The sequence below is a fragment of the Hemiscyllium ocellatum genome, chromosome 48, assembly GCF_020745735.1.
Source record: "Hemiscyllium ocellatum isolate sHemOce1 chromosome 48, sHemOce1.pat.X.cur, whole genome shotgun sequence".
NCBI classification, from domain to species: domain Eukaryota; kingdom Metazoa; phylum Chordata; class Chondrichthyes; order Orectolobiformes; family Hemiscylliidae; genus Hemiscyllium; species Hemiscyllium ocellatum.
The window spans coordinates 20,750,243-20,775,690 of record NC_083448.1 but is presented as its reverse complement, the minus strand read 5'-3'; the positions used below and the strand labels follow the sequence as shown (position 1 = coordinate 20,775,690).

General features: G+C 51.5%; 1 protein-coding gene across 3 annotated transcripts in view; it reads left to right on the top strand.

Moving 5' to 3' along the window:
• The window catches only part of adgra2 (adhesion G protein-coupled receptor A2), a 144,594-nt gene that overhangs the window by 58,559 nt on the left and 60,587 nt on the right, over nt 1-25,448 (top strand). For all 3 annotated transcript variants that reach the window (XM_060856737.1, XM_060856736.1, XM_060856738.1), the window contains exon 2: nt 7,834-7,905. In XM_060856737.1, coding sequence (XP_060712720.1) covers nt 7,834-7,905 — 72 coding nt within the window. The remainder of the gene's footprint in view (nt 1-7,833; nt 7,906-25,448) is intronic.

Below are 25,448 nucleotides of genomic sequence, written 5' to 3'. Positions count from 1 at the left end.
AGTGCAGGATACTGTGGGAGTGTGTGATATACTGAGGGGGTCAGTGCAGGATACTGTGGGAGTGTGTGATATACTGAGGGGGGACAGTGCAGGATACTGTGGGAGTGTGTGGTATACTGAGGGGGACAGTGTGGGATACTGTGGGAGTGTGTGATGTACTTGGGGGGGGTATCAGTGCAGGATACTGTGGGAGTATGTGATATACTGAGGGGGTCAGTGCAGGATACTGTGGGAGTGTGTGGTATACTGAGGGGGACAGTGCAGGATACTGTGGGAGTATGTGATATACGAAGGGGGACAGTGCAGGATACTGTGGGAGTGTGTTGATATACTGAGGGGGTCAGTGCGGGATACTGTGGGAGTGTGTGATATACTGAGGGGGTCAGTGCGGGATACTGTGGGAGTGGGTGATATACTGAGGGGGACAGTGCGGGATACTGTGGGAGTGTGTGATATACTGAGGGGGACACAGTGCGGGATACTGTGGGAGTGTGTGATATACTGAGGGGGGACAGTGCGGGATACTGTGGGAGTGTGTGATATACTGAGGTGGACAGTGCAGGATACTGTGGGAGTGTGTGATATACTGAGGGGGACACAGTGCAGGACACTGTGAGAGTGTGTGATATACTGAGTGGGGACAGTGCAGGATGCTGTGGGAGTGTATAATGTACTGAGGGGGTCAGTGCGGATACTGTGGGAGTGTGTGGTATACTGAGGGGGACAGTGCAGGATACTGTGGGAGTGTGTGGTATACTGAGGGGGACACAGTGCAGGATACTGTGGGAGTGTGCGATATACTGAGGGGGACAGTGCAGGATACTGTGGGAGTGTGCGATATACTGAGGGGGTCAGTGCGGGATACTGAGGGAGTGTGTGAAATACTGAGGGGGACAGTGCAGGATACTGTGGGAGAGTGTGATATATAGTGAGGGGGACAGTGTGGGATATTGTGGGGGTGTGTGGTATACTGAGGGAGACACAGTGCAGGATACTGTGGGAGTGTGTGATATACTGAGGGGTCAGTGCGGATACTGTGGAAGTGTGTGGTATACTGAGGGGGACAGTGCAGGATACTGTGGGAGTGTGCGATGTACTGAGGTGGACAGTGCAGGATACTGTGGGAGTGTGTGATATACTGAGGGGGGACAGTGCAGGATACTGTGGGAGTGGGAGATATACTGAGGGGGACAGTGTGGGATACTGTGGGAGTGTGTGATAAAGTGAGGGGGTCAGTGCAGGATACTGTGGGAGTGTGTGATATACTGAGGTGGACAGTGCAGGATACTGTGGGAGTGTGTGATATACTGAGGGGGTCAGTGCAGGATACTGTGGGAGTGTGTGATATACTGAGGGGGGACAGTGCAGGATACTGTGGGAGTGTGTGGTATACTGAGGGGGACAGTGTGGGATACTGTGGGAGTGTGTGATGTACTGGTGGGGGGATCAGTGCAGGATACTGTGGGAGTATGTGATATACTGAGGGGGTCAGTGCAGGATACTGTGGGAGTGTGTGGTATACTGAGGGGGACAGTGCAGGATACTGTGGGAGTGTGTGATATCCTGAGGGGGACAGTGCAGGATACTGTGGGATGTGTGATATACTGAGGGAGACACAGTGCAGGATACTGTGGGAGTATGTGATATACTGAGGGGGACAGTGCAGGATACTGTGGGAGTGTGTGGTATACTGAGGGGGTCAGTGCGGGATACTGTGGGAGTCTGTGATATACTGAGGGGGTCAGTGCGGGATACTGTGGGAGTGTGTGATATACTGAGGGGGACAGTGCGGGATACTGTGGGAGTGTGTGATATACTGAGGGGGAAAGTGTGGGATACTGTGGGAGTGTGTGATATACTGAGGTGGACAGTGCAGGATACTGTGGGAGTGTGTGATATACTGAGGGGGACAGTGCAGGATACTGTGGGAGTGTGTGATACACTGAGGTGGACAGTGTGGGATAGTGTGGGAGTGTGAGATATACTGAGGGGGTCAGTGCGGGATATTGTGGGAGTGTGTGGTATACTGAGGGAGACACAGTGCAGGATACTGTGGGAGTGTGTGGTATACTGAGGGAGACACAGTGTGGGATACTGTGGGAGTGTGTGATATACTGAGGGGGACACAGTGCTGGATACTGTGGGAGTGTGATTTATACTGGGGGGGGAACAGTGCAGGATACTGTGGGAGTGTATAATGTACTGAGGGGGTCAGTGCGGGATACTGTGGGAGTGTGTGATATACTGAGGGGGAAAGTGTGGGATACTGTGGGAGTGTGTGATCTTCTGAGGTGGACAGTGCAGGATACTGTGGGAGTGTGTGATATACTGAGGGTGACAGTGCAGGATACTGTGGGAGTGTGTGATACACTGAGGTGGACAGTGTGGGATAGTGTGGGAGTGTGAGATATACTGAGGGGGTCAGTGCGGGATATTGTGGGAGTGTGTGGTATACTGAGGGAGACACAGTGCAGGATACTGTGGGAGTGTATGGTATACTGAGGGAGACACAGTGTGGGATACTGTGGGAGTGTGTGATATACTGAGGGGGACACAGTGCAGGATACTGTGGGAGTGTGTAATATAATGAGGGGGACAGGGCAGGATACTGTTGGAGTGTGCGATATACTGAGGGGAACGGTGCAGGATACTGTGGGAGTGTGTGATATACTGAGGTGGACACAGTGCGGGATACTGTGGGAGTGTGTAATATAATGAGGGGGACGGTGCAGGATACTGTGGGAGTATGTGATATACTGAGAGGAACAGTGCAGGATACTGTGGGAGTGTGATTAATACTGGGGGGGGAACAGTGCAGGATACTGTGGGAGTGTGTAATATACTGAGGGGGACAGTGCGGGATACTGTGGGAGTGTGTGATATTCTAAGGGGGACAGTGCAGGATACTGTGGGAGTGTGTGATATACTGAGGGGGACACAGTGCGGGCTACTGTGGGAGTGTGAGATATACTGAGGGGGACAGTGGAGGATACTGTAGGAGTGTGTGATATACTGAGGGGGTCACTGCGGGATACTGTGGGAGTGTGTGATATACTGAGGGGGACACAGTGCGGGCTACTGTGGGAGTGTGAGATATACTGACGGGGACAGTGGAGGATACTGTGGGAGTGTGTGATATACTGAGGGGAACAGTGCAGGATACTGTGGGAGTGTGCGATATACTGAGGGGGACAGTGGAGGATACTGTGGGAGTATGTGATATACTGAGGGGGACCGTGCAGGATACTGTGGGAGTGTGTGATATACTGAGGGGGACAGTGCGGGATACTGTGGGAGTATGTGATATACTGAGGGGGACAGTGCAGGATACTGTGGGAGTATGTGATATACTGAGGGGAACAGTGCAGGATACTGTGGGAGTGTGCGATATACTGAGGGGGACACAGTGCAGGATACTGTAGGAGTGTGTGATATACTGAGGGGGTCAGTGCGGATACTGTGGGAGTGTGTGGTATACTGAGGGGGACACAGTGCAGGATACTGTGGGAGTGTGTGGTATACTGAGGGGGACACAGTGCAGGATACTGTGGGAGTGTGCGATGTACTGAGGGGGTCAGTGCGGGATACTGTGGGAGTGTGTGATATACTGAGGGGGTCAGTGCGGGATACTGAGGGAGTGTGTGATATACTGAGGGGGACAGTGCAGGATACTGTGGGAGTGTGTGATATACTGAGGGGGTCAGTGCGGGATATTGTGGGAGTGTGTGGTATACTGAGGGAGACACAGTGCAGGATACTGTGGGAGTGTGAGATATACTGAGGGGGAACAGTGCAGGATACTGTGGGAGTGTGAGATATGCTGAGGGGGAACAGTGCAGGATACTGTGGGAGTGTGTAATATACTGAGGGGGACAGTGCGGGATACTGTGGGAGTGTGTGATATACTGAGGGGGACAGTGCAGGATACTGTGGGAGTGTGTGATATACTGAGGGGGTCAGTGCGGGATACTGTGGGTGTGTGTGATATACTGAGGGGGACAGTGCAGGATACTGTGGGAGTGTGTGATATACTGAGGGGGTCAGTGCGGGATACTGTGGGTGTGTGTGATATACTGAGGGGGACACAGTGCAGGATACTGTGGGAGTGTGAGATATACTGAGGGGGACAGTGGAGGATACTGTGGGAGTGTGTGATATACTGAGGGGGACAGTGCAGGAATACTGTGGGAGTGTGTGATATACTGAGGGGGTCAGTGCAGGATACTGTGGGAGTGTGTGATATACTGAGGGGGTCAGTGCGGGATACTGTGGGAGCGTGTGATATACTGAGGGGGTCAGTGCGGGATATTGTGGGAGTGTGTGGTATACTGAGGGAGACACAGTGCAGGATACTGTGGGAGTGTGTGATATATAGTGAGGGGGACAGTACAGGATACTGTGGGAGTGTGTGGTATACTGAGCGGGACACAGTGCGGGATACTGTGGGAGTGTGATATACTGAGGGGGACAGTGCAGGATACTGTGGGAGTGTGTGGTATACTGAGGGAGACACAGTGCAGGATACTGTGGGAGTGTGAGATATACTGAGGTGGACAGTGCAGGATACTGTGGGAGTGTGTGATATACTGAGGGGGGACAGTGCAGGATACTGTGGGAGTGGGAGATATACTGAGGGGGACAGTGTGGGATACTGTGGGTGTGTGTGATATACTGAGGGGGTCAGTGCAGGATACTGTGGGAGTGTGTGATATACTGAGGTGGACAGTGCAGGATACTGTGGGAGTGTGTGGTATACTGAGGGGGACAGTGCAGGATACTGTGGGAGTATGTGATATACTGAGGGGGACAGTGCAGGATACTGTGGGAGTGTGTTGATATACTGAGGGGGTCAGTGCGGGATACTGTGGGAGTGTGTGATATACTGAGGGGGTCAGTGCGGGATACTGTGGGAGTGGGTGATATACTGAGGGGGACAGTGCGGGATACTGTGGGAGTGTGTGATATACTGAGGGGGACACAGTGCGGGATACTGTGGGAGTGTGTGATATACTGAGGGGGGACAGTGCGGGATACTGTGGGAGTGTGTGATATACTGAGGTGGACAGTGCAGGATACTGTGGGAGTGTGTGATATACTGAGGGGGACACAGTGCAGGACACTGTGAGAGTGTGTGATATACTGAGTGGGGACAGTGCAGGATACTGTGGGAGTGTATAATGTACTGAGGGGGTCAGTGCGGATACTGTGGGAGTGTGTGGTATACTGAGGGGGACAGTGCAGGATACTGTGGGAGTGTGTGGTATACTGAGGGGGACACAGTGCAGGATACTGTGGGAGTGTGCGATATACTGAGGGGGACAGTGCAGGATACTGTGGGAGTATGTGATATACTGAGGGGGTCAGTGCAGGATACTGTGGGAGTGTGTGGTATACTGAGGGGGACAGTGCAGGATACTGTGGGAGTGTGTGATATCCTGAGGGGGACAGTGCAGGATACTGTGGGATGTGTGATATACTGAGGGAGACACAGTGCAGGATACTGTGGGAGTATGTGATATACTGAGGGGGACAGTGCAGGATACTGTGGGAGTGTGTGATATACTGAGGGGGTCAGTGCGGGATACTGTGGGAGTGTGTGATATACTGAGGGGGACAGTGCGGGATACTGTGGGAGTGTGTGATATACTGAGGGGGAAAGTGTGGGATACTGTGGGAGTGTGTGATATACTGAGGTGGACAGTGCAGGATACTGTGGGAGTGTGTGATATACTGAGGGGGACAGTGCAGGATACTGTGGGAGTGTGTGATATACTGAGGGGGGACAGTGCAGGATACTGTGGGAGTGTGTGGTATACTGAGGGGGACAGTGTGGGATACTGTGGGAGTGTGTGATGTACTGGGGGGGGGATCAGTGCAGGATACTGTGGGAGTATGTGATATACTGAGGGGGTCAGTGCAGGATACTGTGGGAGTGTGTGGTATACTGAGCGGGACAGTGCAGGTTACTGTGGGAGTGTGTGATATACTGAGGGGGTCAGTGCGGGATACTGTGGGAGTGTGTGATATACTGAGGGGGACAGTGCGGGATACTGTGGGAGTGTGTGATATACTGAGGTGGACAGTGCAGGATACTGTGGGAGTGTGTGATATACTGAGGGGGACAGTGCAGGATACTGTGGGAGTGTGTGATACACTGAGGGGGACAGTGCAGGATTCTGTGGGAGTGTGTGATACACTGAGGTGGACAGTGTGGGATAGTGTGGGAGTGTGAGATATACTGAGGGGGTCAGTGCGGGATATTGTGGGAGTGTGTGGTATACTGAGGGAGACACAGTGCAGGATACTGTGGGAGTGTGGTATACTGAGGGAGACACAGTGTGGGATACTGTGGGAGTGTGTGATATACTGAGGGGGTCAGTGCGGGATACTGTGGGAGTGTGTGATATACTGAGGGGGACAGTGCAGGATACTGTGGGAGTGTGTGATATACTGAGGGTGACAGTGCGGGATACTGTGGGAGTGTGTGATATACTGAGGGGGACACAGTGCGGGATACTGTGGGAGTGTGTGATACACTGAGGGTGACAGTGCGGGATACTGTGGGAATGTGTGATATACTGAGGGGGACAGTGCAGGACACTGGGAGTGTGTGATATACTGAGGGGGACACAGTGCGGGATACTGTGGGAGTGTGTGATACACTGAGGGTGACAGTGCGGGATACTGTGGGAGTGTGTGATGTACTGAGGGGGACACAGTGCGGGATACTGTGGGAGTGTGTGATACACTGAGGGTGACAGTGCGGGATACTGTGGGAATGTGTGATATACTGAGGGGGACACAGTGCGGGATACTGTGGGAGTGTGTGATGTACTGAGGGGAACAGTGCAGGACACTGTGGGAGTGTGTGATATACTGAGGGGGACACAGTGCAGGATACTGTGCGAGTGTGTGATATACTGAGGTGGACATTGCAGGATACTGTGGGAGTGTGTGATGTACTGAGGGGGACACAGTGCAGGATACTGTGGGAGTGTGTGATATACTGAGGGGGACAGTGCAGGACACTGGGAGTGTGTGATATACTGAGGGGGACACAGTGCGGGATACTGTGGGAGTGTGTGATACACTGAGGGGGACAGTGCGGGATACTGTGGGAATGTGTGATATACTGAGGGGGTCAGTGCGGGATACTGTGGGAGTGTGTGGTATACTGAGGGGGTCAGTGCGGGATACTGTGGGAGTGTGTGGTATACTGAGGGGGTCAGTGCAGGATACTGTGGGAATGTGTGATATACTGAGGTGGACACAGTGCAGGATACTGTGGGAGTGTGTGGTATACTGAGGGGGTCAGTGCAGGATACTGTGGGAGTGTGTGGTATACTGAGGGGGTCAGTGCAGGATACTGTGGGAGTGTGTGATATACTGAGGGGGACAGTGCAGGATACTGTGGGAGTGTGTGGTATACTGAGGGGGTCAGTGCGGGATACTGTGGGAGTGTGTGGTATACTGAGGGGGTCAGTGCAGGATACTGTGGGAATGTGTGATATACTGAGGTGGACACAGTGCAGGATACTGTGGGAGTGTGTGGTATACTGAGGGGGTCAGTGCAGGATACTGTGGGAGTGTGTGGTATACTGAGGGGGTCAGTGCAGGATACTGTGGGAGTGTGTGATACACTGAGGGGGACACTGTCTCAGTTTGCTGTAACTGTTCATTATACACCTCTGAGGGATGGTCATGTTCCAGTGTTTCTCCCCAATCTCTCGGGTATTTGACCCTCATTTACATGAGGTTTGTGTGATTTTGATGGAGCAGGAACCCCGATAATGTGTCTCACCTCCTGTCTTTGTTTACCTTGTTGTTTTACAGAATACTGAGCAACAATAAGATTGTAATCCTCAAGGCTGGTGCTTTCTCTGGACTTCAGGCCCTTGAGAAATTGTAAGTGCCCTGTCTCCCCTTGCTTGCTGTGATTGCTTTGCCATTGTCTGCTTGTTCGGAGTTGAATTACTTGCACAGACTTTGTAGCAATGAATAAAGAATTCCTGTATCAGCGCACTCGCCTTCTGCCGCCTCACTCCTTCCTTCCAGCTGTGTTCTGCCACAGCCTCAGACAACAGCGTCTGTATCTTGGACACTGCCCCTTGAAGAGGCTTCTATAAACTTGGTGGTCATTGGCTGGGGTAGAATGGAATGCAGAGGCTTAGTGAATGGCTGGGGGTGAGGACCTGAAAATGGGGGAGTGAGGACAGGCAGCAATCTGGAAGCTAGGGACAAAGTGATGACATTAGGAAGGCAATGAGGAGTTCTGGGAAATGTGGAGTGGGAGCTGAGGGAGATTCTGGCCTGAGTGGGCTAGTAGGGGAGCCCAGCAGGGAAGATAGCGGGGTTTTCTGGGGGGATTTGGGGAGGCCCAGCAGAAATTCACCCCAAGGCTGAAGGAACCTGCTCAGGGGAAGACGAGACAACCATGTCTGACACCAGAGATCAGGGACAGTGTCAAAACAGAGGTAAAAGCGTACAGTGTGGGAAGCCTTTAAAAACCAGCACAGGATAGCTGGACCAGCGATAAAAGGTGGAGGGGGGAGATGAAACGTCAGGGTAAGCTGGTTCATTATGTAGAAGAAGATTGCAAGAGCTTTTTTTTCAGATAATTAAAAGCTCAGAGAGAGGCAAGAGTGGAAGTTGGAGCACTGGAAGGTGAGGCTGCAGAAGGAGTAATGGGGACCAACGAAATGGTGGGGGAACTGGCCTGGAAGTTGGCATCAGCCGTCAGAGTGGGAGACACCAGCGACATGTACAATTTGGAGAGAGACAGGCCGGAGGTGTGTGCAGTGGGCATCACTAAGGAGAAGGGAGTTGGGAAACTTAAGGGACAGAAACCGAAGACAGCAAACGTCAGCTGAAAATGTGTTGCTGGAAAAGCGCAGCAGGTCAGGCAGCATCCAAGGAACAAAGGAAGGGCATAAGCCCTGATGAAGGGCTTATGCCCGAAACGTTGAATTTCCTGTTCCTTGGATGCTGCCTGACCTGCTGCGCTTTTCCAGCAACACATTTTCAGCTCCATGAGGAAGAGACAGACGGCAGTACGCAGTGAGCAGACTGTGTTGTCAGGCTGTGTGTGTGTGTGTGTGTGTCTCTCCCCCCTCTCATTAAAGTTATAATGTATACTTCTGCTATGGGCTCCCATTTCAATCAGCCCTGTCATCTTCCCCCTCTGATCTCAACATGCAAACCACTTGCACAGCCACAGGAATGCTTTACCACGTTTCCGTGGGGATTGGTGTGTGGGTACAGAGTGAGAATTTCCCACAGATGAGGGGAAGCCTGCAGGACAGCACATTAAGCTCCTGGGCTTGGGTAAGGGCTGCAGACAGTGTGGACTGCCTGCTCACTTTTCCTGAGCCTTCAGAACCCATTCAGTGTATTGTTGCCAAGCATTTCTGCTCCCTCAACAAGTCCAGTGTGTTCACTGGGCAAGGTTTCTTGAAGGTTGGTTGGATTTACTTGTAAGTGTCTGGGGAGGTAGGCGGTGTGCCTGGGAGCCTAGTTAGACTCCAGACAGGGTGAAGATTGTTCAACGTGTCAGGTCCCTAAAGCCTGGCCTGTGGGTGTGTCAGCCAACAGCAGCCGCTCAAGGGATATAGGCTTTGGCAATCAGTCCCGGTGAAAGTTGGCAAAGCTCCTGAAGAGGCTGCAGAATGTGTTGCTAACCTTGGGAAAGATCTCCTTGTACTGTCTGTGTCATGCAGGCTCTGTGAAAAAGATATCTATAAAAGGCAGGCTGGCTCCCACACAGGCAGACCAGAACTGGAACTGGATTCTGCCTCCAGGAGTTATATACACACACACACACACACACACACACACACACACACACACACACACACACCTTGTCCTTCTGTCACAACCCCAAGTGCTGATGAATTATTTCCCAAATGCATGTGAAAGGGTTCAGAGAAGATTTACAAGGATGTTGCCAGGGTTGGATGGTTTGAGCTACAGCGAGAGGCTGAATAGGTTGGAGTTGTTTTCCCTGGAGCGTCAGAGGCTGAGGGGTGACTTTATAGAGGTTTATAAAATCATGAGGGACATGGATAGGGGAAACAGACAAGGTCTTTTCCCTGGGGTGGCGGGAGTCCAGAACTGGAGGGCATAGGTTTAGGGTGAGAGGGGAAAGCTATTAAAGAGACCTAAGGGGTGACTCTTTCACACAGAGGGTGGTGTGTGTATGGAATGAGCTGCCAGAGGAAGTGGTGGAGGCTGGTACAATTACAGCATTTAAGAGGCATCTGGATGGGTATATGAATAGGAAGGGTTGAAGGGATATGGGCTGGGTGCTGGCAGGTGGGATAAGCTGAAGTTGGGATATCTGGTCAGCATGGATGAGTTGGACCGAAGGCTGTATTTCTGTGCTGTATGACTCAGATGTCAGAACTATTGCAGGCCAGTTACAGACGGTGGCTGTTTGTCATTGTTCCTGCCCTGAGACCTCCTGTCACTGTCTCTCCCCATCCTCTCACAGTGACTGTCTCTCTTCTCCAACCTCTGGGTGACATACACCCCCCAGCTAAATCCTCCCTCTCTCTGCTGCCTGTAGTTTTGCCTCATCAGTTTTGATTAAACAGCTAAGTTTGTCGAGTTCCATCATAGAAACAGGCCCTTTGGCCCACTATGTCTACACTGACTAACACATATCTAACTACACTAATCCCACTTAGCTGCACTTGATCTATAGCTGAATATGCCCTGACATTTTAAATGCTCTTCCAGATGCTTCTTAAATGTCTTAAGGGGGTCTCCACCATCTCCATAAGCAGCACATTCCTGATGTCCACCCTGTCTAGGTGAGAAAACAACTTTTCCTCAGATCCCTTCTCAAACACTTAGTCCCCATCTTCAACTGACACTCTCTGGTCTTAGATATGTTGGCCACAGGGAAAGGATTCTCCTGATCCACCTTATTCATGCCTCTCATCATTTTGGATGCCTCAACTAGGTCCCACTTTGGCCCCCTCTGCTCCAAGGAAAACCATTCAGTCTGTTTTCCGAACTGAGACTTTCCCATCCCAGGCACCCTCCTGGTGGATCTCCTCTGCACCCTCTCCAGTATCATCACCTCCCTCTGACAGTCTGGCTGGCTTTCAGGAGTACACACAGCCATATTCCATCTCACGTTGTCTTTTCGGGATGTCATTTCCACCAGCCATCTTTGCAGAGTGTGTCCAGGGAGCCAGGGGGCTGTCACACACCACACTCATGAGCAGGGGAAGCACAGCAGGCGGCCTCTGAGAGATCACCGGGAACATTTGTGCACAGCTTCCTCAAAAACTCCCAAGTCTGTCCACAGCCTGTCTGCCCTGAAGGAGCTGGGCCTGACACAGGAACTCAGCTCCCATGACCCATCTTGACAGAACCCCTCAGCCTGACGTCCAACTGCACACCACACTGACTGCACTTGTGTCTTGTTCTAAACAGATGGGCTAAACTCTGCAGCCTGTGAGATTTGAGCTATCTCTGTCCCAGCTTTTACAGTCACTGGCTGACCCTTAGTGTTTCACACCAGCCATGGTGTGTCAGTCAGTCACTGCTGGAATGGAGGCACAGCACGATCCCACACCAACGAGTGACCAGTGCGCCTGCTTTAATTGCCCGAGGGAATGGGGGAGCAGAACTCCTCTGCTCGCTCTGTCAAGCTGCCTGAGAGGGGTGACACACCCTAGGGTACTGCCCAGATCACGTGCTCAGGGGCAGGAGGGCCATCTGGGGAGCAGATGTGGGAATGATGTTCCCTCCTGCTCCTGAATCTCAGAAAGTGCACTGCTCAGGTAAGGAAGCTGCCTTGTTAGCTTTGCAGGAAAGATGTGGTGGGTGGGGGGGGGGGGGGGGGGGCGGGTTTGCAGGGAATCAAATCTACAGCCAGCCTCGGGAGAGCAATCCAGTCAGCCACATCTAAAACTCTAACCACTCATTCCTGACAGAAATCCTCCAAATATTATGCTTGCTGCGAGGATTCAATAGAGTGAGTGTGCTGAGGTCCGAGAGTGGTTTATCTAGTAAATGGAACCGGGTGCAGTGTGTAAACACAGCTCACACATCAGCTGCATAAAGGATTGACTCTTCACTACTGATAGATGAAAGAGCTGGAGGGACACTGTCAGCAACAGGATTTCAGTCCACTCTGCAATACAGTTTGTACACAAGCTGATCCTCCCCCCCCCCCCCCCCCACTCACTGAACGCTGCTTGGTCTGGGGAGAGTCATTACTGAAGACATACCGCACTGTCGGAGGGTCAGGGCAGAGATGATTCTGTTTCCTAGCATTTGGCCCTGACTCTCATACAGTGCGGCAGTCCAAGTCATCATCTCAGTCCTTCCTCCATCACTCCAGGGTTTCTGCCTCTCCCATCGTCTCAGGCCGAGAGTTTGAGAGAAACAGTTTGAGATAAAATGGGTCACTTTTTTTCTCTCCAACCACCTCTAAACACCCTGCTCCTTGCCACTGCCCCCTGGTTATTGTGCCCTCTGCTAAAGTGATCTCTGCCATCTCAGCCCATCATAGCCTTCTCCAGCTCAGTCATGTTCCCCACCAGCCCCCAAGCCTTCCCTGCTCTGAGGGCAACAGGACTAGCTGATCGCCTCTCTCTGCTAGGGTTCACGGTTAGACTCCCCACAGCTGGGAGAGAGAGAAAGAGACCCTCACCCTGGGATCCAATGGGATTTGGAACCTGACTGGATGAGGTACAGGCTATCCCTATGGTAACGAGATGCGGTCCGCACCCCCGTTTCCCAGAGGATTTCACAGCCTCGCTGTTGGAGGGTGGGAGTGGTTGGTGCCATTCTGTGCACAGGTGGATCCCACAGCTTTGGGCCATTGATGAGGCAGTGTGTTATCGTGAGGGAGAGAGACTGTGCACGATTCAGGGCTTGGATGGGGACAGGGTACTATACTTGCATCGGTGTGTACAGCACTGATGGAGAGTCGGGAGATGTGGGCATGTCTGATTCCACTTCCATTTGGATACAGTCTGCTCGTTCAGTCTCTCAGTGCCCTTGGCTAAACAGGTACACTGAGAAGCCATTTGAGTCCCTCCATCTATGACAGATATTGGAGATCAGAGCTGGTCGGGCAGTATCCCTGGGGAGAGAGAGAGAGAGAGCAAGCTAACGTTTTGAGTTGAGGTGACCTTTCAGTCTGTGAGAGACAGACTGGCTCAGAGAAACTCCAGCACTGGATGAATAGCAGGATCCCACTGTCTCGTTGTTCCACTATTTCAGTCCCTGGGTATTTGCCTTTGAGTCAGGTCAGACCAGATCCAACTTGTGTCCTAAAAAGTGATTGTTGCTATCTTCCGAAATGCTCTGTTTTTACTGATGTGGCTCCAGGTTTGGTTTTTATAGGAAACTCTGATTTCCGAAGGTATGGCTTGGGCTGAGATGTCATTTTGGAGATGGCTTTGACAGGCTGGAAGCAAACCGACTTCCAGTGTGTGACATCCCTGTTCACTGCTCACTCACCCCCCCCCCCCAACCCCTCTATCTGCAGCATCTGGAGAAGTGCTGAGAAGGATTCTATCTTCCCAGTGCTGATCATGCTGATATGCAGGCTGACCCTGTACAGTAGCCCAGTGCCAGTGGCTGGTGAGACTGCTTTAACCTCCCCTGACCTGGACCACGCACCCTGTTCCCCTCCACCACAGCGTGACAGCCTGCTCTTCGCTCTCAGCCCCTCCTCGAGTGGGTTGTTCACCCACAGAGGTCGGGCCACTGAAACCTTGGAGTTTACTGTGTAGGAGGAGGTGGAGGTCAGAAACTGGGAGGAGATCAATGGCTGAGTGACAACCAAGTGACTACAACCTGAAGGTGGGAACTTTACACTGGAGCCAGAGCTGGACTGGGAGCTGAAGTGCTTCAGTGAAACCGTGGGCTGATGGGCCATTGGGCTGAGCGAGAATATGAATCTTTTCCAACCCAGCCTGCTTTGTATCAGGGCCAGAAGGAGTGAGAGTTGCTCTGATTAATGGTGATTTATTGAACACACCAGAAGATCCAATCTGTATTTCAGGTTCACAAACAGGAGGTTTGGACAGAATTCAGTGCCACACTATATAACTCTGGGCTTTCTCAATGTGTATTTGTGAAGTGTGGGTTATATTAAATCCAGATTTACTTGCTCTGTAGTGTATGAGATCAAGATTAAATATTTAAAAAGAATGATCTAAAATGCAGGATAATCCATCGGGATTGAGTTACGTCGCAAGTATCAAATATAAGTGGGACAAAATATGGTTTCATTAACGTCACATCTGGCTGGAAGTTTGTTGTGGATCGGTGCAGAGCATAGCCAATCGTCTGCGTGGTGTTGCATGTTGGCAAAGAGTCCGTGTTTGTGCTCGACTTGGTGTTTAATGGGTCTGAGGCCCAGCCAAGGCCAGTCTGTCAGAGGAACCTTCTGCCTGTCACCAAGTGGTGAAAACACAGTCACTGGGTCTGGCTGTGAGGGAGAGCTGAGAGGGTAGTGTTGCCAGCGGGCTGGCCAGCACACAGTTACCCCCCCCCGATGGGGTAGCCTTGGTAATACCCCAGCCCTGTGGGACGCAGACAGCATACTGCGCTGTCTTGCTCCATGACACATGACAGGGCAGAGGGAGGGTAAACCAGGGAGACAGCTCCACTGTATCGACACAGGGCAGCACATCAGAACAGGAAGAGGCTATTCAGCCCCTCAAACCTGCTCTGTTATCCTCCTTCAGGGCTGCTCTCCTTTCCCAACAATGCACGCAAATTCCCGTTATTCACGAGCAACTCAAAATCTCTCAGTCTCCATCTTGACATCTTCCACAGCTCTCTGGGAGAGAGCTTTCCAACCATTGCTCACGCTCTGAACGGTGCACTTTCTCTGGACCTCTGTCAAAAACAGCCTGCCCTTGTTCTGAGGCAGCGTTCTCTTCTCACTGCCCAGCCTCTGAAGTTGTACATGAACACAGCAATGAATGGCTCCACCATCCAGAATGTGCTGCCACACCTCAGCCTCAGGGTTGGGCAGTGACAGATCCAAACGACAGGGAACATTGGACTGTGTGAGCTGGTTTGAGAACCCACAGCTAGTGGCACAACATTCCGTGGGCATCCCCTCTGTGTCTCCCTTTCTGCCTTGGTATTCTAGATCACCTCTCATAATCAATCTGGGCCCAGGCTTTCTCTTCCTGTCCTGAAAGGACAGTCTCGCTGTCCCAGAAATCAATCTGAGCAACCCATTCCACACCTCTCGATGATAAGGAACTGGAAGTGCACACAGTCCTCCTGGTACACCCTCAGCACTGATCTGAACCATGGAAGACAGCCTACTCTGATCCCATTGGGACAAAGGCGAACTTGCTGGTTACCTGCAGCTGCAAGCAATGTGCAAGGGCACCAAGGTCCCCTTGAGACACCTCCCCTTTCTCAGAAATACTCTGGTTGGAGCGAGGAGGACAGGAAGTGGATGGAGTCACAGCTCCCCACCGTCTCTTCCATCTGCCATGATCTTGTTCATCCCCTCAGTTAGTCTCAATCCCCCCCCGAGGCTGATTTGTATTGTTCTCACATTCCAGCTGGGACCCGGTAGAGATGGGGATCCGCTGGGATCCAGTCCCTGATCCTTGCAGTAGTTGACTGGTCACAACATGAGAATGACCTGATTAATCAGACTCTCTGCATTGTTTATAATTGATATTCCTGAAGACTGACAGCAGGCTAACAGCTCAGTCGTTGCCAGTTTCTCTGTCTCCCTCTCGCTCTCTGTCTCTATCTCTCTCTCTCTCTCTCTGAAACCCTCCAATCTCAGGCACCATCAATTAATTGAATCTCTGTAGCCGTTTCTTTCCACACTTGAGAGTGAGGGCCATCGGGTGCTGGGGTGGGGGGAGATATTTATGAACGATCTGGATCTTGGTGTGAGGAGGACATCTTCTAAGATTGCAGGTGACAGCAACTTTAGGAGAATTGGAAACTGTGAGGAGGACTGTGTGAAACTGCAAAAGGACATTGACAAGTTGGTCGAGTGGGTGGATAGGTGGTAATGAGAGAAGTAGGAGATGATGCACTTTGCTCAGAAGAGCATGAAAGACAATCTTAAAACAGGGACTGCAGGAGCAGAGAGAGACCTGATCGTTGAAGGTGGCAGGACAGGTGGAGAGAGCAGTAAATAAAGCACACAGTGTCCTCAGCTTTAGAGATAACGGCATCCAGTACAAGAACAAGGAGGTGATGTTGAGTTTGTATAAGGCACTTGTTAGACCTCAGCTGGAGTAATGTGTCCACTTGGGGGTGTTACATTATGGGAAAGATGTGAACACATTGGAGAGAGTGTAGGAGGGATTTCCAGGAGTCTTTCCAGGGCTGAGGGCAGGTTGAAGAGGTTTGGAATGTTCGCCTTGGAGGGAAGGAGGCTGAGAGGGGATGGAGGGAAGGAGGCTGAGGGGGGATGGAGGGAAGGAGGCTGAGGGGGGATGGAGGGAAGGAGGCTGAGGGGGGATGGAGGGAAGGAGGCTGAGGGGGGATGGAGGGAAGGAGGCTGAGGGGGGATGGAGGGAAGGAGGCTGAGGGGGGGATGGAGGGAAGGAGGCTGAGGGGGGATGGAGGGAAGGAGGCTGAGAGGGGGATGGAGGGAAGGAGGCTGAGGGGGGATGGAGGGAAGGAGGCTGAGGGGGGATGGAGGGAAGGAGGCTGAGGGGGGATGGAGGGAAGGAGGCTGAGGGGGGATGGAGGGAAGGAGGCTGAGGGGGGATGGAGGGAAGGAGGCTGAGAGGGGATGGAGGGAAGGAGGCTGAGGGGGGATGGAGGGAAGGAGGCTGAGGGGGGATGGAGGGAAGGAGGCTGAGAGGAGATTTGAGAAAGGTTTTCAAACCCATGAGCAGGCTGGGCAGAAAGAAGCTGTTCCCACTTGGAAAGGAACAAGAATGAGAGGGGTCCAGAGTGAAAGCAAGGATAGTGTAAGAGAAAACTCCGCAAACAGATAGGGTCAGGGAAATGGAATGGAGGCAGGTTCAGTTGAGGCATTTCAGAGGGTCTTGGATGGTTATTTGGATTGAAATGGTGTGCAGGGATTTGGGAGAAAGGGAAGAAAATTGTCACTCAGTAAAGACGCTTGTCTGAAGAGGCTGGTAAGGAGACGATGGGCCGAACAGCCTCTCCCTGTAGTATAAAGTCTGTGGTGATTCTATGATCTGATCAGGGCTAACACACTAGAAATCATGGCCCTCTGTTCCCAGAGTCAACACAAAAGGTAGAGTTTGAAAAGAAATGTATGCAATCCCCAGGCTGGCTGATATCTGACCCTGGGCTGATCGAGCCCACGCACTGGGATACAAGAATAACCATTTATCGCAGGGCATTAGATTCTCGCAACAGTGAAACAGTGAAGCAAAATGAAATAATCTCAAGCAAGTTAAAACTGAAAACCCCTGCTGGAGGGAAAACTGGGAGATCATTCCCATCACTTTTATTTCCATGATCTCCTGGCCTGGATCTTACCCAAAGATTTCTCCTTGACCTTGCTTTGTCTGAACGCTTCCACAGTTTGCAACAGGCACAGGGTGGCTGTGTCCCTGCTGAATCATCTTGGACTTGTCTAATTCCAAACTCCTCACTTACAGCATCTGCTGAAAGCAAGGATATGAAGTGATTTCTTGTTGAGCAGTAAGAGAGTTCGGCTCCTGCAGACTGGCTGATTGCTCTCATGGTCTGACTAGCTTCTCTCTGTCTTGTTGAAAGCCCACGCTGTTCAGCAACCTGACACGGCTGTGAGGATACAGAGGGCAGAGCCCATGTCCACACTAGTCAGCATCATGTGAAAACTGTCCCTCAACTCCATGTTGGCTGCACATCGCTGGAAAGCCCAGCTACACAGAATCATTATTCACCCATATTCGGAAATCCCGCTGTTTCAGGTTACTTCCTTCACACGATAGCTCTAAAAACCACAAAAATAACAGTTTTTTCAGAGGGCCACTGTTGTCCATGACCTGACAGTGACTGGCGACTCCTTTCCACCTGCATTATAAATCCTTGCACCTTTTGGAATGTGGAGAAAGTGAAGTCTGCAGATGCTGGAGATCAGAGCTGAAAATGTGTTGCTGGAAAAGCGCAGCAGATCAGGCAGCATCCAAGGAGCAGGAGATTCGACGTTTTGGCCATAAACCCTTCTTCAGGAATGAGGCTGGTGTGCCAAGCAGGCTGAGATAAAAGGTAGGGGGGAAGGTATTTGGGGGAGGGGCACTGAATTTTTTTTTCCTTTTGTTTTACCCCCGCCCCGGTCTGCTTCATAGTGATACTGACGCACTGCACACTCCTCCTGGTCTCCCAGCGTATTCCCAGTGCCCCTCCCCCAAATTCCCCCCCATACCCTTTATCTCAGCCTCCTTGGCACACCAGCCTCATTCCTGAAGAAGGGCTCTTGCCCGAAACATTGATCCTTCTGCTCCTGCTGCCTGACCTGCTGTGTTTTTCCAGCAACGCTATCTCGAACCCCCTTCAGAAACAGACAGCAGCAGGAAGCGATTCAAGCAGATCAGAAAATTGGCTTTGTTTTTCAGTTCAGTTAGATATTTCTGTCAGGCATTTACTCATTTACTTTCAGATCAGTCTATCACAATCTCTGATCACTGTCTACTCCTCCAGTCCTGACCTCCCCCCCCACTCTGTATCTCTGTACTCTTCACTAGGCCCTGTACCCCTCCCTAGCTGTTCAGTTGTCCTGGAAACCCCTGGACCCTGTCTGTTGTCTGTGTTGATTACTGCTCTCTGAGCTCCTTCAGCACTCTGGGGTGGAGTTTGACTGGTTCCTCTTTCCTGTGCCTGGGATGTGTCACTTGTTGAAGCTGCAGTGAAAGCAGGGCTGTGCTGCCATTACAGCGTGTGTCTCAGGTTTGATCAGACTGGAGCAGGCTCCTTGTTGTGAAATGAGGAGAGCCAGTCTCTGGCTGCAGCGTCTGCCTGTGAGCGAGGGACTGCTCAGTAAACAGTCCTGTGCTCCCACAAGGAGAATTAGCCTGTGACTGACCTTTCAGACATTGTTCACAGCCAGTGCCATGACAGTGAGTGGTCAGCTAGTAAGGGATACCTTCACCTCTCATGTGGAGAATGACCTTTGTGTCAGGATGGATTAGGGTTCTGCTTCTTGACTAGCAGACTGGAGGTCACAGGAGGTCAAATGCCACCACGGCCAAGCTGTGAAACAGAATTGGGGAAAACTCATCATTGACACCGGTTAGGGATGATGGGCAAGTCTGCTGGGAAGTCCAATTGGTTCGTTAGTCAGGGGGTCAAAGGTTACAGCGAGATGAAGGAGGATCTTATTCAGCAGTGGTTAGCAATGCTTGTTCCAGTGTTAGGGACTGGGGTTCGTTTCCTCCCTCTGGCGACTGTCTGTGTGGAGTTTGCACACTCTCTCTGTGTCTGTGTGGGTTTCCTCCCACAATCCAAAGATGTGCAGGTTGGGGTGGATTAGACATGGGAAATGCAGGGTTCCAGGGATAGGGTAGGGGGTGGGTCTGGGTGGGATGCTCCTCAAAGATTGGTGTGGTCTGGATGGACAGAATGGCCTGCTTCTGATGATTTGATGGAATTCGCCGTGATTGAACAGCAGAGCAGAGTTGGTGGACTGAAAGGCCAAATTCTGCTCCGATACCGAATCGTCTCATTTGTGTTATTCACCCACCTCCTCCTGCTGTGGTCATATGTGACTCCAGTCATGGGGAGCACAGTTGCTGACTGGCTGTAAACCTGATGTTCTTTGGGGATGTGGGTGGACGTGGCCGGCCTGTTGCTTTTTGCTGAGTTGACACAAATTGGTCAGGGAGAAAGGAAGTGGCAGGAGGGGAGGTTGGGGGGCAGTTCTGTCTTCAGCCTGAGGCCTAACACTGTCTGTTATGTCACCATTCCCCAACCCACAGTGGTTAGGGAGACATCAGGCTTTCCTCTGTGTAGGCCATTGGTCAGCAACTCAGCTGCTCAGTGCTTGTCGATCTCCTCACAGGCTTCCTTAGCTGTCTTTAACTCCACCCACACTGTGCTACCTATACCCAGTGAGGAGCAGCTCTGTGCTTTCATGGTCTGGTGCTTGGAGCTAACATCTAACCCCCCCAATCGCCACGGAGCAGAAAGAGGAGCTCTCTGTTGCACTGTACAGCAATGACTCTCATTGGCTGGAACCTGCTTCAGAACAGCCTGAGTCCATGAATGTGCTATATAAATGCAGAGCTTTTTCCCTTTTGAGTTGAGGATGTAATGTCAGAGAGAGGAGAGAATGATGAGGGAAAGACTGACTCACCATCTTGGAGCACAAAATGAGGCCGGTCAGCTCTCTTTTGTCCCGGAGCCAGCTCTTTCCCAACATTGTGGATATTGAGGACATGTCTGCCTGGCTCCTGAACTATCCTGGAATCCCAGCTGTTATCAATATCTCCCGCATCCTTGATGGATTCCAGCAGATTTGGATATGTTTTCAAGCAATGGATTCATCCAAGTGTCACTCTCGGCCAATCCTTCAGCAAACGTTTTGCCTCAGTTGCAAGTTCAAAGACATTATTCGCTTTCTAATCTGATGCCAAAACAAGTGAAGAGAGCAAGGGGCCGTCGACAGTTTTATGGCATTCCTTTGCACACTGACTGCAAGTGAGAAATGTCAGCTGGTTAGAGCACAGCCCTGCCCAGAGCCTCTTCCTTGGAGCGTTTCGGGAATGACGTACCTCAGGCCTTATCAAGGCACAGGCTCAGTACTGACCCTCTGACAGTACCTGCTCCCTCAGCACTGACCCTCTGACAGTGCCCACTCCCTCAGCACTGACCCTCTGACAGTGCCCAGTCCCTCAGTACTGACCCTCTGACAGTGCCTGCTCCCTCAGTACTGACCCTCTGACGGTGCAGCACTCCGTCAGCACTGACCCTCTGACAGGGTTAGATATAGGGTAAAGCTTCCTCAGTACTGACCCTCCGACACTGCAGCACTCCCTCAGTACTGACCCTCCGACAGTGCAGCTCTCCCTCAGTACTGACCCTTTGACAGGGCCTGCTCCCTCAGTACTGTCCCTCTGACAGTGCAGCACTCCCTCAGCACTGACCCTCCGACTGTGTCGTTCACTCCCAGGTCTGATTGGGAAATTGTCCTGACGTTGTGTGGAATTGGTTTGGATCGACCCTGCTTTCGAGTTAGGGCTGCATGTCCAGGGGACTGAGCAGTGTCTGACCCAGAGTTCGAGATCTGTGTTGGGGCATGTGTTGGAGCCCTCGGGTGTGTTTAGATATTTTTCTGTTTGTCGGTGCATCAAGCAGCAGTGATTTCCATCTCAGCAACTTTGGAGACTGGACGGTACAGAGGTTTGAATTTGGAAATACTTTCTGTATAAACACCATGAAAATTGCAGTGAAAGGTGATCTTTGTCAAATTATTTATTCAAATTCTGCACTTCCAGTGCCGGCAAAAAAAGGCCAGTTCAATGAAAAGAAAATATTTGGAATATCCTGAGGCCTGGGTGGCACAGTTCAGTCAAACCTGGAGCCTGGTCCATGTAGCACCAACAGTCAGTGCTCAGAGCTCCGAGCTGCCTGAATCAACCCCAGGGCAAACTCGGAAAACTGGCACTTCACATGGAGTGTGGTCATACTCTCAAGGCCCAAATAGTACAATTGGGGGAACAGTGCAGAGGGAGCTTTACTCTGTACCTAACCCCATGCTGTCCCTGTCCTGGGAGTGTTTGATGGGGGACAGTGTAGAGGGAGCTTTACTCTGTATCTAACCCCTTGCTGTTCGTGTCCTGGGAGTGTTTGATGGAGACAGTATTTTGGAGACAGTACCTTCATTGTGAAAGAGTGGAGAGAGTTTTACTCTGGATGTAATGCTGTGTCCTGGGAGTGTTTGATGGGGAGAATGTATGTGAGAGGGAGGCAGGGCTGTTGAAGCAATGCTGACTCAGCTAGATAATAAAATGTGGAACGGGTCCTTCCGAGCTTTGGTCAGGGTGAATGTGAGATGTGGGAATGGATGTAGAAGTGGAATTTGACTGTGAGCCTGAACTGAGAGTGTTGGGGTAATTCCTGGTGGAATGCCTCCTGTAGAGGGAGAAATGGTTTCCACATGGTCGGTCACACACAGATTTGTGTCCGTTGCAGGTCTTGGGATTGAACAGTGAGGAAATTGTACGGAATGGTGTCTCACTCTAGGAAGTGAACAGCAGTGTGAGGACACACTGGGGAGATCAGGAATTTACTCCATGCTGAAATCCTGCTTGGATTTGATTTATTTTTGTCTCATGTTCTGAGAGACAGTGAAAAGTATTGAGTTATGTGCGAACCAGAGAAATCATACTTTCCAGAAGCATGTCCAGGGTGATAGAGGTGAAAGCAGAGTGTAGTGCAGGACATATCAAAGGAGATGTCAGAGGCTTTTACAGAGAGAGAGTGCAAGGAGTGTGGAACGTGGTGGTGAAGACCGATGTAATCGAGACGTTTAAGGGGCTTTGAGATAAGCACATGGATATACAAGGAATGGAGGGACATGGACCTAGGGCAGGCAGAAGGGATTAGTTTCATCTGGTGTCATGTTCAGCACAGCAATGTGGGCTGAAGGGCCTTTTTCTGTGCTGTACAGTTCGATGGTCTACAGTGCCAAAACTACAGAGAGAGAGTTTTATAACTCGAATTCTTGGAACTGAACTGATTATAAAAGATGTGGGGAACGATCTGCTTTGGAAAGCTCACAAAGTGGTCATCTGCGATCAAAGGGAAAATGCAGATTGGAATGAGAGAAGGGAAGAGGTGACAGAGGGCAGTGAGGAGAGAGGTGTGCCACTGTGAAATGGCTGTGGTGGAGTGGACAGAGTGAGTGAAAGGCACACAGGCATAGACCCTGTCACTGTCTGAGCTGACCTGAGCACAGCCCTCTGCTGTCTGCTCTCTCTCTCTCTCACTGGGGAAGTGAAGGAGATCTCCCAGTGCTGGGGAGAGGAGCCTCCTGACCCTGTAAGCCACCAGCAGCATGTCCCTGCTGTCCCCAGAAGCACAGGAATGGTACAGTGAGCATGTCCTGACAAACAGGCCCCTATCACCCTGCTTTCCCAGTATGCTCTGGGTGTGTTTGTGAACAGAGATGGCAATGCGCTGCCTGCTGCAGATGGAAGTGATTGGTGGTAAGCCCGGAGCTGAGACGTGTGTCTGTCTGAGATGGCATCTTGCCTGATACACTCAGGGAGGCACCAACCACAAAGGACATTCCAATGGGACCTCCTTACTGCAGTCAGACTGTCCCAGAAACAGGAACTATCACTACAACAAGCAAGAGGCAGGTGACAGGCCAGTCTCTGAGCAAACACTTCCACCTCTCTCTCTCCCTCTCCCTCTCCCTCTCCACTAGGATTGCTCTTCCTGTGTACGGCCAGAGTCATGCTCCACAGTATGACCTCCCTGCATTCTCTCTGTTGTTGCTTCCCCCGGAATCTCCAGGGAATTCTCTCGTCCACACCCACATGATGGACAGTCTGTCAGCCGTGGGGAGTGTTCACTGTCTCCCTCTCCCTCTTCGCTCTCTCTCTGTATCTTCCTCACCACTGGGGCAGCCCAGCCTGGGTTTTCCACTGGATGGGGCTATATAAATGCAGGTTATTGTTGTTGTTGTTGTTGTATGAGAGTGAGCTGATGCCCAGGGGACAGAGGGCTGGCCTGGTCTGGCTGACAGCCAGTCCCAAGACCCCAGGTCTCACTCACCCACCGGCCCCAGGACCTGGCAGCTCAGATTCTAATGGATGTCCTGAAACAGACCCCACACCCACCCACAGTGATCCCATGCCTCAGAATGAAGGCCCCAGGGTCACCCTGCCCACTGCCCTCTTTCCCTCCCCCCCCCCCCCAGGGTCACCGTTCCCTCTCTTCCCCACCCACCCCTCCCCTCCCCAGGGTCTGTGCAGCTTCATCCTGCCCCTGAGCCATGTGACTGACAGCTTGCTGCTGGGATTTGTGACAGTGGACGGGAGTCACATGTTATATTCTGAGGGCTGGGCACTGAGAGGTGGCTCCCTCTGGTGCTGAGCAGGAGAACCTGGGGATACAGGTGAACAAACCAGGGAGGTGTGTATGTGGGCCGTGTTGATAAAACATGTTCAGGTGTGGAGCGACCTTCCCCCAAAGAGCTGTGTAAAACCGAGTTAAACTCTCCGTCAACAACACTGTCAGACAATATCAGGGGCTCGAGACCACTTACAAGCTAGCACCATCAGATTGTAGAGGGGCTGAATGGCCTCACCCTGTTCCTTGGTGAGTGATTGTGTGTGTGTACTGGTGTTTCCTTACTACCTGTATGTTTGTGTGTGCAGTGCTGTGTTGTTTTACACATGTCTGTGGTCTTGTTACATTCTCTGTGTCTACATTTTGGGTATTTTTTGGTGTTTCTCTGTATCTTTCTACGTGTGTGTGTGTGTGTGTGTGTGTGTGTGTGTGTGTGTGTGTGTGTGTGTGTGTGTGTGTGTGTGTGTGTGTGTCTGTGTGTGTGTGTATTACTGCCAGGATTGGTGTGTGTATTTTTGCCTCTATATCAGAGGGGCTGTGTGTGTATCTCTGTGACTGTGAACAGGAGTGAGTGTGTGTGTCTATCTTTGTCAGTGGGTCACCTCTAGGACTGTGGACAGGAGTAGGCGACAGGAGTAGGCCATTTGAACCCATGAGTCTGTTGTGCCATTGAATATGGTCATGATTGATGACTGAGCCAGATACCCTCACCCTACCCTGCTCCCACATCTGCCTGCTCCTTGGAAAGACACAATGTTTTGGTCTCAACCACATTCTGTGGCTGTGAATCCCACAGGCTGTGTCACCACTCTCTGGTTGAAGACATTTCTCCACATTTCAGTCCAAAGTGGTTGACCCCTTGACCCGAAACTATGCCCCCAGTTCTTTCCTACCCCCACCATTAGGCATAACCTTGTTGTATTTAACCTGCCTCGTCCTGTTAAGATTGTATCAGCTATGTACATGATCCCTCCTCTCAACTTCCTCTGAACCACAGTATGTTCAGTCCTAACAGACCCAATCTCAATCCCGCCATCCCAAGGATCCATTTAATAAACCCCCAGTTGCACTCCCTCCATCACCAGAACGTCCTTCCTCAGAGACGGAGACCAAAACCCCACACAGTATCTCAGGAGTGGCCTCACCAAGTGCAGCCAGACATTCCTGTAGCAGGAATCGAACCCCCTCACTATCAAAGGTTCATGTGCAGTTTGGCATCTTCACTGCCCACTGTACCTGCACACTCCCTTTCAGAGACTGGAGTACCCCGGGCTCACTAAACATTCCCCTCCCTCAGTTTACAGCCATTCAAATGATAATCTGTCTTCATATTATTCCGAACCCAATAGATAGCCTCACAGTTTTCCTCATTAAACTACATCTGCCATGCATTGGTGCACTCACCCAACCTGGCCAAATCACACTGCAACATCTCTGCATCCTCCTCA